We start from the raw sequence: 14,641 nt of genomic DNA, 5'->3' as shown, positions 1-14,641 counted from the left end.
CTGTCTAAGCAAATTACCGAAATCTGCTGCAATTCTTTAAAAATTGTAAAACTAAAACATTTCAAAATTCTTTCAAAGATTGAAGAGGTTAGAAGTCAATTTATCAATAAAACTACACATTTATGGAGGGAGTTTTGATGGTAAACAGTAAGTATTCTTAGCGATACAGAATTAGGGAAATTTTGTTTTGACTGGTTTATATTTCTAAATATCTATCATCAACAAGGTTTTTCAACTCAAGTATGGAATAGTTATTTACGAAATACATGTGCTTCATGGTGCTTATGTATTACAAATCATATGGTACATGGTTGCAAGCTTTTTATTCTGCAGATGGAGATTCAAAAATAGAAATATGGTTTCAAAGAACAAGCTTATACAAATGTGATTATGATTTTCTGAGAGAACTGTTACTTTTGGTATTCTACATGGCGAAGGGATGCAACTGATACCATAAGAATGGAACTCAACTCAGGCAAGGAGGGGCACCTGCAAAGAGCCTGGCAGTTCATAATTGCATTGAATTTGTTCTAAACTCAAGAGCATACTCTCTGATTCAAAAGGCCTTTGTAGCTGAACTTAGGTGCCCATAACCCAACTGAAATCTCAATCGTAGTAAAAGCCTCAGTGATGTTGAAACTAGTTCTCTTGCAACTTTGTGATGTCTTACCACCTTTTACATGATTTAATGATTCTAGAATGAGGATTTTCTTAAGCCAAGGCAGCAATCTAAAAAATTATGGCTATTAGTTCTAATTTTACATCTCTGCTCTAAGCTTATGCTGCAATTGTTAAACTTTGGTTTTAGCTTTAATGTATAACTATATGTTAACTGGAAATTGTTCTTTTTTTCTGTTAATCTTTTTATGTAATGGCTTTTGAAAGGTACACAGGAAAAGGCCTTTTCCTAGATCCACCAACAATCTTTATGTGTGATGGCATATGGAAGCTTTCCTTACCTGAGGGAGTGCAGTCCGAAAAACTGAAACAGGAAGAACTAAGTAAGTGAAGCATATTTGAATCACCTTAGTGCTACTATTACCCTTTTTATTTGGAGAACAGTGTAATGTGTATTGAAATTTTTTACAGCCTTTCAATCACGAGGGGAATTTTTTAGTAAGAGCAGGGATGGTTCGAGTCTTGCTGGAAGTTATTCATCCTTTATATCACAGCAACTATCAGCATATTCAGGATTAAGAGGGTTTGGTCATATTGGAGCATTAATTATAGAACCAGGCAAGAAATTCAGTACTTTTATGTCTTTGATTATTACTGCTTTGTCTGGTCAAGTTCCATTTTAGTTCTTTAATAGTTTGGAATTAGATTATCATAAAAATGACATATTTTCTTAGCTGACAGCTGAATTATTTTATGTTTTTTATCCATCCCATTTTTGATAAATACCATTACAACTTGATGCACCTCTTCATCCTACTTCTAAACATGAACAATTGATTGTGGAGAAACCATATCTTTCTACTGTGTCCTGACCCTTTCTTGCCTCAATAGTGGTACATCAGTTCGGTGACTGAGGTTCTTACTACAAAGTTTCATGCCATGGGATTTCTACAAGTGAGCAACTGCATACCGTGTGTCGAGACAATAAAAGAATAATCGGATATTGTGAAAGTAACTGATATGAGATTAAATGCAACATAGGATTTGCTAGCCTGGACCTATTGTGAACATTTTTGGAAAAAAGTGAGACATAACTTTTTACCAAGCATAGGTGAACTAACTTTTAATGCAATTCAAATTGTGAATTCTGGGAGTACTTCTTAGTGAACTTCCCAAATATATTGATTAATTCCAAGCTGATGATAAAGGCTTGTTTTTTTCTCTTCTTTTTTCCCTGTAAGCCATCACAATCATTGCTTTGCTCCTACTTAATGTTCCATAACTGTTTTGGAAAATTATTTCAAATTTTGGCCATTACCCATGGCATCTTTTCTTTTTATCGCTTTCCAAGTTGCTAATTATTTTTGGTATTAGTCAGGTCTGGCATTGTGAAAATTCCATTTGACTGGAATAGCTGAATTGTGTTTATGTACTCCATGGTTGGTCCTGGATGGGCCGGGATTAAGCCATCTGATTCAGTGTACTCTATTGAGTTACCTGATAGTGTTTCCAAGTATCTACTTCAATAATGTTTCTGTTTTTCAGTTGTACATGGTTCTGGTGGAATGCATATGATTGATCCACTTTTTCAAAGAGTACTTGTGAATGAGTGTCGAAGCCGAAAAATTCCTGTTATCTTTGATGAGGTTTTTACAGGGTTCTGGCGTCTGGGTGCAGAGGTTGGTTGCCTATAATATTCATAATTGCATTTCTTTCTCATTCTTTTGCTCAATTATTTGATTGGAATTTAATTTTTCTTTATAGTCTGCATCAGAGTTACTATGCTGTCAACCAGATATAGCCTGCTTTGCGAAGCTGATGACTGGTGGAATTATACCACTGGCTGCCACATTGGCAACAGATGCTGTTTTTAATGCATTTGCTGGAGACTCAAAGGTAATCTAATGTAGTTGGTTGCATAGAGTTGAGAGGCATTTGATATAACTAAGGAAATTGACTTGATGACTGGTGGGATTATAACCCCTTGGCTGCCACATTCGATGATAATTTTGTTAATTGCATTTCATGCTAAACTCAAAGATGAAAAAATAGATTTACAGAGTAGGTGGTTCAATAATATATGCTTGATGAAAAAAATAGATTTACCGAGTAGGTGGTTCAATAATATATGCTTGAACATTTAAAAATATCAATTTATGCATCAAGTCTTGAATTTTTCCTTTTTCAGCAGAGACAACCACGAATGCATGTTTGAATTTTTGTTTTGTTTCTCTTATTAAAAGCTGGCTTTCTAATGTAGATAATGTTGAATCATGCACAAGTACCTTTGATACTTATGATCTTGAACAATTTGATTTCGTTATATGCAGTCAAGTTTTCAAGTAGATTGCAGCATGATTAAAGTTGGATTGCAGTAATTGGGCAAATTCAAGTGTATTTTTAGTTTGTAAAGTTCTGATTGCAATTACAGGAAATTTTTGTCTAAATTCAAGCACTTCTTTGTGCCTGGGGAGGAAGCTTCTTAACCATGCATATTTGTTCCATATTTCCTTTAATGCTAACATGAGTAGCATCAATTTACATATGGGAATGTAATTTTCACCAGCTACAGAGCTAGTTTCATGGTTTAGGAGTTTTAGATTTCAAGCTTAATCATTTTCCCTTTTTAAACTCCAATGGCAAATCTGGTTCTTTCAAAATGTTTTGATGCATCCAATTTTTTTAAAGATGAAAACCATCAATTTCTTTTAATGTCTGAAATGTCAACACTAAGTTGATTTTTCTCTTCCCTATTACAGTCGATAAGCTTGAATTATTTTTGTTATTGAATGAATTTCTTTTTATTTGGAAATTTCACTAGCCAAGTCGCTTAGTTCTTTTCCTTCTTTTATATTCCCTTTTTAAATTTTCTCCTAAGTTCTTTCAAAGGTGAGAAAAACATTTTTTTGGTGTTCCTATCTTGGAGTTCATACACACGGACTTGGAACTATAGTTTCTGATCTACTTTTGCCCTGGCTACAGCTCAAGGCACTTTTGCATGGACACTCCTACACTGCACATGCGATGGGGTGTACTGCTGCTGTTAAATCCATAAAATGGTTCAAGGATCCTCAGACAAATTCTAATATTACTTCTGAAGGAAGGCTACTTAGAGAGGTTTGTGAAAGTGTATTGCTTCGCTTTTATTTCCTTTTTTTTCTGGATTTGTGTTTTGCTGGTATTTCTGGCAGATGCTATCTATTATTAGCAGATATTCCAGGCGACGATCTTATGTCATGTTGATACAATCTACAGATGGTGAATTCAGTTGTCTGAATGTCAGACATTTGAGGGGTATAGTTTATTCATCGTGCATGTGGATCTTGCATGGTTGAAAATAAACAAAGAGGATCATTTGCACAGAATCCAACCTAAAAAAGATATTCAATGAGATAATACTCTTAAGTTTGCAGCAAAAACTCCTTAACATGCAAATCAGGCAATTATTCTTTAATCTTTATTATGATATTGTTCCCTTGGATGTGGCTTACCACATCAGTTAAGCTTATGTCTTTACTCAAGCCACGTATCCAACTTGTCTGCTATATCCTTTTTTTGTACTAATGCCACTTCATTTTCCATATATGCATTGGTTTCTGATATCCAATAAAAGATCCAAGGCTTATGCCCTAATCAGTACCAGCCTCAAAATTCAAATTGGTTAGGCAATAATTATATAATTGATGTGCATGATAATGTGATGCTTCCTATACTATCACTTCCCCATTGTTGAAAGAAAAAGGAAGAAGAAGAAAGCTTTTTCTCTATAAACATCTATACTTGTTTTAAACTGAAATTTTAATATATGATTCAGGATTCAATCTTAACCTTAAGACCTAGAGGAAAACATAAGAATTCCAGCCCAGGATATGAATCATCTAGTTAAAATTTGATTTGTCTCTTAGGATTAATAATGCATAATGCAATTATTCACGATTTTAACAAGCATTCTATGGGGAGACAAAATTATGGTGTCTGAAGTTTCTGCTTATAGTCAGCTGGGTTTACTATTAACATGCCAGTTTCATTTAGCAAATCTAGTCCATACTGAAGTGCTGTCCCTTCTGGTCTAGAATATTATTAGGTAGGAAGATGATTCGAAATCAGTCGGTTGTAGTGGAGAGAAAGATTTTCCAGGTGAAGTCTGAAGATTACAATGGAGGAAAATGGCTTTCAATAACAGAGAGAAGTCGAGGTTTTGTGGTTTCTTTAGATTTTGGAGAGGAGGAGACGGGTTGGCTAGTGGAGCAGTTAGAGAAAGCTGTGGAGTTGGAGGATTCGAGGGGTTACATTCGAAAAATGAGGGGCAAGACCAGGACTCATATGATGGAGATATGTTTTAATAGCAGAGGGTGTTATATGAAAATTACAGAATACAGTGCAAAGAGAAAACCTTTGGTCTTAGTTATTCCAAGAGGTGTTAATGGTTGTGGGTGGGAAAACCTCAGGAAGGTGATTGCTTCAGTCCAAGAGATCTCTGTTCAAGTTGGGAGAGAATCGCAGGAGACGCAAAACAAGCTTCAAGAGAGCAAAGGAATGTACAGAGGTGAGAGGACCTACGCTGAGGTGGTTGCAGAGAAAGGAACAAGGAATGGTGCAGGGATGCCAGTTGGAAAATGGGCAAGAGCGGTGGTTTGTGAAGGCAAAGGAGAAATACGAGACTGGTGTGAGGTTGGAAAAGCTATAGCGAGAAGGGTGGGGATGAAAGGAATGGTATCTGTAACACCCATTTCTGCTTACAAAGGGTGTTTTTTTGTGGAAAATGCAAGGAAAGCTCAGTGGTTTCAAGAAAGAGGTAGTTTCACAGTGAGAGGAGAGGTTTTTGCTCTGAGGAGATGGTCGCCAGAAGAGAACTCAGTGGTTAGGGGAAAATTTAGACGGGGGTGGCTGGAACTAAGAGGTCTCCCTTTCCACCTGTGGGATGAGGTGCAGTTGAGTCACGTTTTGCAGCAGTGGGGGAGGGTAACGAAGGTGGCAAGAAACTCCTTGAAGTTTGTTGATTTGTCGAAAGTAACATTGCGGGTGGAAATGCTTCCAAAGGTCGTGCTTCCAGCGCTATTAGAGGTAGAAGATGGAGATCAGACATACACGGTTGCAGTTACAGTCACCGGAGAAGATGACGGAGAAGACGACGGAGGAGACTCTATAAAGCCTGAGTCGAGTCGCAGCAAGGACGAGCTGAGGTCAGCCGGGGGTTGCGTCTTGTAGAAGCCACAGATGGTTGAGGGGCTATGAGCTATTGATAGGACCAGTGACTGCCAAAGATGGATGCCCCGTTATCGTCTCCATTTTAGCTCTTCAGATTCAAAATCGGCTAAGGGGGAGAAAGGAAAGGGAAGATGGGTGTTGGGCCCAATGGCGGGAAGCAATTTCGGGCCAACACCAGACGTCCTTGAAGCCCGTTCTGGTTGGGCCCAAGTTGGGGCGAAGGATTTTGGGCCAATAGCGGGTCCAGCCCATAAAGGATCTTCAAATGGTGGCCCAGCTGTTTCTTCGTCTTCAAAGCTCCAAAGACCAGGGCTCTCTGCAAAGAATAAAGCGTCGGAAGGTCTTCCTCAAGTGTCGTCAAAGACGAAGGGATCTCCAGTCTCCGTGAGGCGCAGAGCAAGAAGTGGGCCGCCGAGATTTGACGAGGCGTCTTCTTCCCCGAAGCGTAGCTTTGAAGGAGGTGGCTCAATGGAGACAAATTGAGACATTTCTCGGGGCAAATCTCACTCCAGAAAGAGCGATTTCTCCACTGGTTTGGAAACATCCAAAGTTTCCACCGGCAAGACAGAGGGAGAAGAGGGGATTTTGCAATGCAAATTGAGCAATGAGGTGCGTAATCCTATCTCAGCTGTTTCTGAGCGAGATCTTCCTCTGTCTGGGGCTTTTGAGCCAAATCTTATTCCCGAAACCTCGGTTTCTTTGGTTCATCCTTTTTGTGTTCACTCTTCTTCTTCGTATCCGTTGGAGTCAAGCCACGCTTTTCAGCGTGGGTCTGTTTCTATCTCTCCTGTGGTGTATGATAACCATCGTGGTGGTGCGTCCTGTTCGAACGGTGTGGTGGTACCCCTAGAAACCTCTAACCAAAAATCTAAAGACCGACCTTTCCTTAGGGAAACTCTTAGCAACCTTGAGGTGCGTGGTGTCTTAGGTGAGGCTTCGTTCCCAGTGCAAGAACCTTCCACTCTCCCACTGGAAGGTTTTCAGGTTGAGGGGCTTACGCCTCGGAAGATGGTCAAGGTTCAGTCGGTTCTGGAGAGTTTGAGGGTTAGAATTGTCAGGGATAATGGGAAAGGTGTGGAAGGAGAGAACAGGAATCCTCTCTCTGCGGACAAGGTTTATTCCAGAAGAAAGAAGAAAAAGGATTCTGGAACTCGAGGAGAGGATTAGTCCTGGGTGCGGGTTGTGTTGGGTTGTGATTGTTCTCATGAAGATTTTAAGCTGGAATACAAGAGGTTTAGGTTCTAGGAAGAAAAGGAGGACTGTGAGAAGGTTTTTAAGTACTCAAAACCCAGATGTGGTGATGCTTCAGGAAACAAAGCGTGAAATTTGGGATAGGAGGTTAGTGAGTAGTATTTGGAAAGGTAAAAGTCTGGATTGGGTTGCTCTTCCTGCTTGTGGGGCATCGGGGGGGATTGTGATCTTGTGGGATTCAGTTAAGTTCAATTGTTCAGAGAAGGTGTTAGGATCCTTCTCTGTTACTGTAAAATTGAACTCTGATGAGGAAGAGTCTTTTTGGTTAACCTCAGTGTATGGCCCGAATAAGGCAGTGTGGAGGGAGGACTTTTGGTTGGAGCTTCAAGATCTACATGGTCTGACTTTCCCAAGGTGGTGTGTAGGAGGGGATTTTAATGTGATCAGGAGGATATCTGAGAAGATGGGTGATTCTAGGCTAACAGTCAACATGAGGCGCTTTGACGAGTTTATAAGGGAAAGTGGTTTGTTGGACCCCCCTCTTAGGAATGCGGCTTTTACATGGTCAAACATGCAAGTCGATCCTATTTGCAAGAGGTTAGATAGGTTTTTGTTCTCTTCTGAGTGGGATTCTTTTTTCTCTCAAAATATTCAAGAGGCCCTTCCTAGATGGACCTCTGACCATAGCCCAATTTGCTTGGAAACTAATCCTTTTATGTGGGGGCCGACTCCTTTTAGGTTTGAGAATATGTGGTTGCTCCATCCTGAGTTTAAAGAGAAGTTTAGAGATTGGTGGCAAGAGTGTACGGTTGAAGGTTGGGAGGGTCACAAATTTATGAGGAAACTAAAGTTTATTAAATCAAAGTTGAAAGAGTGGAATACAAGGGTCTTTGGAGATTTAAGAGAGAGGAAAAAGCATATTCTTACGGACTTAGGCAGAATTGATAGAATTGAACAAGAAGGGAATTTAAATCTTGAGCTGGTTTCGGAAAGGATCTTAAGAAGGAAGGAGTTAGAGGATTTGTTATTGAAGGAAGAGGTACAATGGAGACAAAAATCTAAGGTTAAGTGGATTAAAGAAGGGGATTGCAACTCTAAGTTTTTTCACAGAGTGGCCACTGGAAGAAGAAGCAGGAAGTTTATAAAGTCTCTGATTTCTGAGAGGGGGGAGACTTTAAATAACATTGAGGTTATTTCTGAGGAGATTGTAAATTTCTTTGGGAATCTTTATTCCAAACCTGAAGGTGATTCTTGGAAGATTGAAGGGATTGATTGGGCCCCTATTTCTGAAGAGAGTGCAATTTGGTTGGATAGGCCGTTTTCGGAAGAGGAGGTTCGAATGGCAGTTTTCCAATTGAATAAGGAAAAGGCCCCTGGCCCTGATGGCTTTACCTTAGCAATTTATCAAGAGTGTTGGGATGTGATAAAAGAGGATCTCATGAGGGTGTTTTTTGAGTTCCACACTAAAGGGGTAATAAATCAAAGCACAAATGCGACTTTCATTGCTATGGTGCCTAAGAAAAGCCAAACTTTCAAAATCTCAGATTATAGACCTATTAGTTTGGTTACAGGTTTATATAAGATTATTGCTAAGGTCTTATCAGGGCGTTTACGCAAAGTTCTTCATGAAACAATCTTTGGCTCGCAAGGAGCCTTTGTGGAAGGGAGACAAATATTGGATGCTGTATTGATAGCCAATGAAGTGGTGGATGAGAAAAGAAGGTCAGGAGAGGAAGGGGTAGTTTTCAAAATTGATTTTGAGAAGGCCTATGATCATGTGGAGTGGGGCTTTTTAGATCATGTGCTTCAAAGGAAGGGGTTCAGCCAGAAATGGAGATCTTGGATGAGGGGTTGTTTATCTTCTTCTAGTTTTGCTATCCTAGTTAATGGGAATGCAAAGGGTTGGGTTAAGGCCTCTAGAGGATTGAGACAGGGAGATCCTCTTTCTCCTTTCCTTTTTACTCTAGTAGCAGATGTTCTAAGTAGGTTGATGATTAGAGCTGAGGAAACTGGGATAACTGAGGGTTTCCTTGTGGGTAGGGATAGGACTAGAGTGTCCTTGTTACAGTTTGCTGATGATACCATATTTTTCTCTAAAGCCTCTTTGGATCTTCTTCAAAACCTTAAGATTATCTTTTGGTTTTTGGGCAAGTATCTGGTTTAAAAATCAACTTAGAAAAAAGCACCATTTCAGGTATTAACACTAGGCAGGAAATGTTGTCTAGTTTGGCTTTGGTTTTGGAGTGCAGAGTGTCAGAGTGGCCTTTGTCTTATTTAGGCCTTCCTTTAGGAGGGAACTCAAAGACAATAGGATTTTGGGATCCAGTGGTTGAGAGAATTTCGAGGAGGTTGGATGGGTGGAAAAAGGCCTATTTGTCTTTGGGAGGGAGGATTACTCTAATTCAGTCTTGTCTGTCTCACATCCCTAGCTACTTCCTTTCCCTCTTCAAAATCCCTGTATTTATAGCTTCAAAGATTGATTCTAATATCTTCAATCCTTGGTTCGTCTCGCCCTTTCACATGGAACTTTAATTTCCGCCGTAATCTAACCGATTCTGAGATAGAAGATCTAGAGCGCCTCATGCACTCTCTAGATTGTATGAACTTATCCACTTCCGCTTTAGACGCGAGATCATGGTCCTTATGTTCTTCAGGTCTGTTCACAGTCAAATCTTTCTTTACAGCCCTATCCCAAATGCTTGATTCATCTCCATTTTTCCCCATTAAGTTTGTTTGGAAATCTCAAGTCCCTTTCAAAGTTAAGGCCTTTATCTGGCTTGTGGCACATAAGAAGGTGAATACCAATGACTTGCTACAATTGAGGAGACCCCACAAAGCTATTAGCCCTGACATATGTAAGTTGTGTATGGAACAAGGAGAATCAGCAGATCATCTCTTCCTTCATTGCTCAGTTACGTTGGGGTTGTGGCACAGACTTTTTCAGCTAGCCAAGATGGATTGGGTTCCTCCGAAAAGCATTTCAGACATGATGTTCATCAATTACAAAGGATTTGGCAAGTCCAAGAGAGGGGTAATTCTATGGCAAAACGCGAGTATAGCGTTAATCTGGGTTGTGTGGCGTGAAAGAAACGCTAGGATATTTGAGGACAAGGCTAGGAATGCAAGGAATCTTTGGGATTCCATTCATTTCCTTGCGGCCCTTTGGGCGTTTTGTTCAGCGGGTTTTAAGGGCACCCCCCTTAACGTACTACAACTTGATTGGCTATCAGTGTGTTGTTCAAATAGTTCTATTGGGACGGTCTAGTGCTTTGTTATTTTTTCTTGTTGTCTAGTTTTCTTTTGGAGGGAGGATTTCTCATCCTCCTTTTGTACTTCTTTTCTATCAATATGTTCTAGTGTGGTTTCCTATCAAAAAAATAGCTTCAAAGATTGAGAAGATGCAAAGGGATTTTCTTTGGTCTGGGGCCGGGGAAGGGAAGAGAGATCACCTAATCAGATGGGAGGTTGTCAGTAGACCAAGGGAGATGGGAGGTTTGGGCTTTGGGAAGACTTCTATGAGAAATAGTGCCCTCTTAGGGAAATGGCTTTGGAGGTTTCCTAGAGAAAGGAGCGGTCTTTGGCATAAGGTTATTGCGAGTATATATGGGACACATCCTAATGGATGGGACGCCAACATGGTGGTTAGATGGTCTCACAGATGTCCTTGGAAGGCTATTGCTCAAGTTTTCCAAGAGTTCTCCCCTTTTGTTCACCTAGTGGTGGGCAATGGGGAGAGAATTCGGTTTTGGGAAGATCTTTGGTGGGGAAACCAAACTTTGTGTGCTCAATTTGCTGAACTCTACAGAGTTATTTCTGTGAGAAACCTTACTGTCTCAAACGTCCTTGGCAATTCCTTTCCATTGTCTTGGAATTTTAACTTTCGCCGCAATCTAACGGATTCAGAAATTGATCTCCTTCAGAGATTAATGTCCTTTCTTCATTCTGTGCTTCTTTCCCCTTCCTCATCAGACTCAAGAGCGTGGTCTTTGTCTTCGTCAGGCTCGTTTTCAGTGAAATCTTTTTTTTATACCTTGTCAAAAGATTCAAATCCTTTAATGTTCCTTCCGGCCAAGTTTTTATGGAGCTCAAAAGTCCCTTCAAAGGTTAAGGCCCTCGCTTGGTTAGTAGCACATGGGAAGGTAAACACTAATGACAAGTTGCAATTGAGAAGACCCTACAAAGCCCTCTGTCCTCAATGGTGCATTCTTTGCAAAGGAAATGGTGAGTCGATTGACCACCTTTTTCTTCATTGTCCCGTCACCATTGGACTTTGGCACAGGTTGTTCAATCTAGTAGGTGTGATTTGGGTTCCTCCAAGGAGCATTGAGGATATGTTGGTTATTTCCTTTAAAGGCTTGGGGAACTCAGTAAGAGGCAAGATTCTTTGGCAAATTGCTTGCCTTACTTTGATTTGGATGGTGTGGCAAGAAAGGAATAATAGAATCTTTGAGGATAAAGGGAGAACGGAAGAGGTGGTTTGGGATTTGATTCGGTTTTACTCTTCTCTATGGGCTTCTTGTACTGAAGCTTTTAGAGGAGTTCCTCTAAGCATTCTACAAATCAATTGGATTGGGGTTTGCGTTTCAAGAGTTTGAAGTTTGTTGGGTTTTCTTTTGTTTTTAGTTTTCTATTGTTGGGTGTTTTCCTTGGTTCTTGTGTAGGAAGGACCTCTTATCCTTCCCTTGGTTTTTTTCTCTTTCTTTTGTCTCTTTTTTCTCTTCTGTATTTGTTCTTTTATTAATATAATCTTTTTCGTTTCTGATAAAAAAAAAAAAAAAAAAAAGTTTCTGCTTATAGTGAAAAATTCATTCTTCTCAAGCATTCAAGTGAACTTTTACTTGTATTTGCAGTTATGGGATGCGGAACTAGTGCACCAGATCTCATCACATCCAGCAGTACAAAGAGTGGTTGCATTGGGAACACTTTTTGCCCTAGAACTCCAAGCAGAAGGCAGCAATGTTGGGTATTATCTCATTACCTTCTAGTCTTTTCATTGTTGAATGTTGTATTCTTTGTAGTATTGTCATAGTTACTCAAGAGTATCAAATGCTGCCTGGACAATTTCAAGTTTATCACTTCATTATAGTATATTTTGAGGAGAGGAAAACTTCTGTTCCTTTGTGTCACAGTTGAATGTTGTATTCTTGAAATATTTTCATGACTACTCACTTTCAAACACTGTTTTAAGACAATGTTTTCAAATAATAAGGGAGAGTCTATTGTTTTTCCGTTTCCATTAAGGGCAATTTCTTTAAGCATCCTGTACATGACTCACATATTTGTCTGGACAGTAGAATTAGCAGATTGTAGAATTAATCCACCAAGCAAGTAGCAAAATGTAGGGTGGCCCAAGAAAGTGATGCTTAATTCAAAACAATTCAAGATATCGCAGATGTGGAAGTCTAGGCATTGCTTGCTTTCGCATTTTTGTAAGATTTCTTTTGTGGGCACATGCCAAGTCATAAGTTAGTGTAAGTGCTTTGCTGCCCTTCTTCGGGGGTATGTCCTTACACACAAACCATGCTCCAGCTCTTTGAATTCGGGTAGTATAAGTGCCATACCTCTCTTCAAGATTTTTTTTTTTTTTTTAACCTCTATTGTCCACAAATGGATTTGTATCTCCATTTTTATTTTCATAGTCAAGTCCTAGTTCTATGATATTTACATTCACTGCTTCTAAGATTTAAGAAGTAACCTCCTAAAGCCTAGCTGAGTTTTATGCAGGTATGGATCCCTATACGCGAGGTCTCTTCTTCTGAAGCTCCGGGAAGATGGTGTCTACCTGAGGCCTCTGGGCAATGTCATATATCTCATGTGTGGCCCCTGCACATCTCCAGAAACCTGCAGCCAACTTCTCATCAAACTCTACCGTCGACTCGAGGAGTTTAAGCCTAGCTAGCTAAGCAGACCTCAAAACCCTGTGAGTTACAGAAGTTGTTTCCATTATTCATTAACAATGACACTAGAATTTTAAGCCCTCTGGTTGCTGATGGATAGCTATGGCATTTCTTCTTTACTAGAGTACTAAGGTATGCTGGACTATTTAGAACCAAATCTTTGAGACGAAGTAGCTCAATTCATGAAAATGAAACCAAAAGAAAAATGTAATTTGCTTTTGTTACCATGTTTGGCTTGTGGGAATTTGTATGAAAGGTATTCGTCTCTCATTCAATACTATAAATATGAAAACTGATAGTAAATAATGTACTACTGTAAAATTATTTCAAAAAAAATATTTGAAAATACAAAAGAAATTAAGAATTTTGTTTTAAAAAGCATTATATGGTTGTTTTTAAAAAAATTGTTTTTAAACAATGGGTTTACAACGTTCCCAAACAAACTTTATGTTATATCTTGCATCAAATAGCAAAAAATGTTCTTGAAATTAGCATTTGAGGAACTAGTATATCAAGAATTCCCATTTCAAAATTTTCCATATTCAAGGATAATTTTTTTTTTTTTTTGAAAAAACAATAAAATAAAATTGTTTATATTTTCTCACCACCCATCATTCATCAAAAGTTGCCCACAGCCACCCTGGAAAGATGAACCTTGTACTTTGAGGACACGGTCGCTCCAAATTTGTGGCTCACACTTGCAGTTGGAGCTTAGGAATTGGCGGCCGCCTCCTTATCCATATCTCTGACTCTGATTTTCTTTTTCTTTTTTCTTTAATTTATACAAAATTTTCATATTGGGCATCTTATTTTCTTGATATTTCAATCAAGGCTTGGGTCAAAAATAGGTTTGTTTTTGTTTTGTTTCGGTCTTCCTTTTTTTGTTTTGTTTTTAGCTTTTGATTTTGTTTGGGATGGTGGAATAATAGAATTAGAGAAGTGGTAATTATTATTTCAAAATTTTAATTTATAATATTAAAAAACATAAATAAAAAATTCTTGCTATGTCTTCAAGCCCAAGACAAGCCCACCCATAAAAAAAAAATAATGACTCAATTTTAGAATATTTTTGTTAATTATCAATTACAACAATTACTAATTATAATATTGTCTTTTTCTAAGTAATTTGTTATCATTAGAATTAAAAATTTTCTTAAAGTGCTTGGGCCTACACACTCCAAAATATCCCTAAAAGGTATAAGTTAACCAACTTTTTCAAACTTTTGAGCTGCCATCCAATATGACACCCAACTTATCTAAATAGTGGAGTCAATACAAGCTCACTATTGGATTTAAATGATTAGTATAGTGATTAGGAAGACAAATATTTGTAATCTCATGAACCCATTTGATCCAATCCAAAAAATGAAATCAATCACATCATCCTACGCATATAATTTAAGTTTTATTATTTTATGTCAAAATTTGGTCTCGTCTATTTGTATTTTGGTGTTATTTATACCTTTATCTGATGACGTAAATTTCATCATTTACTTTTAATAACAATACTTTTTGAATGCATCGTTGATGTGTACAATCAAATCTGAATAGAAAAAATAAATGAAGTAAAAAAATGTGGGATTTCAACTTTATTTTTTAGATAAACAAATGGAAAAAATATATATAAAAATAAAAGACTTATAAAAATCTTACTATTAATTTACATTTAATCGTATTAAATGTTAAAATCTTATTTTGAAATTAATCTTTAAATTCTATCTTTATAT

At 38.3% G+C, this 14,641-nt stretch overlaps 1 protein-coding gene across 3 annotated transcripts in view; it reads left to right on the top strand.

The window, feature by feature from the left end:
• Window positions 1–13,141, top strand: part of LOC100259784 (bifunctional dethiobiotin synthetase/7,8-diamino-pelargonic acid aminotransferase, mitochondrial) — a 42,805-nt gene extending 29,664 nt beyond the window's left edge. For all 3 annotated transcript variants that reach the window (XM_002270515.4, XM_059740613.1, XM_059740612.1), the window contains 7 exons: window positions 886–1,001; window positions 1,090–1,236; window positions 2,164–2,297; window positions 2,383–2,514; window positions 3,601–3,735; window positions 11,868–11,980; window positions 12,742–13,141. In XM_002270515.4, coding sequence (XP_002270551.1) covers window positions 886–1,001; window positions 1,090–1,236; window positions 2,164–2,297; window positions 2,383–2,514; window positions 3,601–3,735; window positions 11,868–11,980; window positions 12,742–12,916 — 952 coding nt within the window. In that variant the 3' untranslated portion in view covers window positions 12,917–13,141. The remainder of the gene's footprint in view (window positions 1–885; window positions 1,002–1,089; window positions 1,237–2,163; window positions 2,298–2,382; window positions 2,515–3,600; window positions 3,736–11,867; window positions 11,981–12,741) is intronic.
• The last annotated feature ends 1,500 nt before the right edge of the window (window positions 13,142–14,641 follow it).

Source organism: Vitis vinifera, chromosome 11 (genome assembly GCF_030704535.1).
Source record: "Vitis vinifera cultivar Pinot Noir 40024 chromosome 11, ASM3070453v1".
NCBI classification, from domain to species: domain Eukaryota; kingdom Viridiplantae; phylum Streptophyta; class Magnoliopsida; order Vitales; family Vitaceae; genus Vitis; species Vitis vinifera.
Note: the sequence above shows the minus strand (reverse complement) of the source record. Positions and strands in the feature narration are given on the sequence as shown.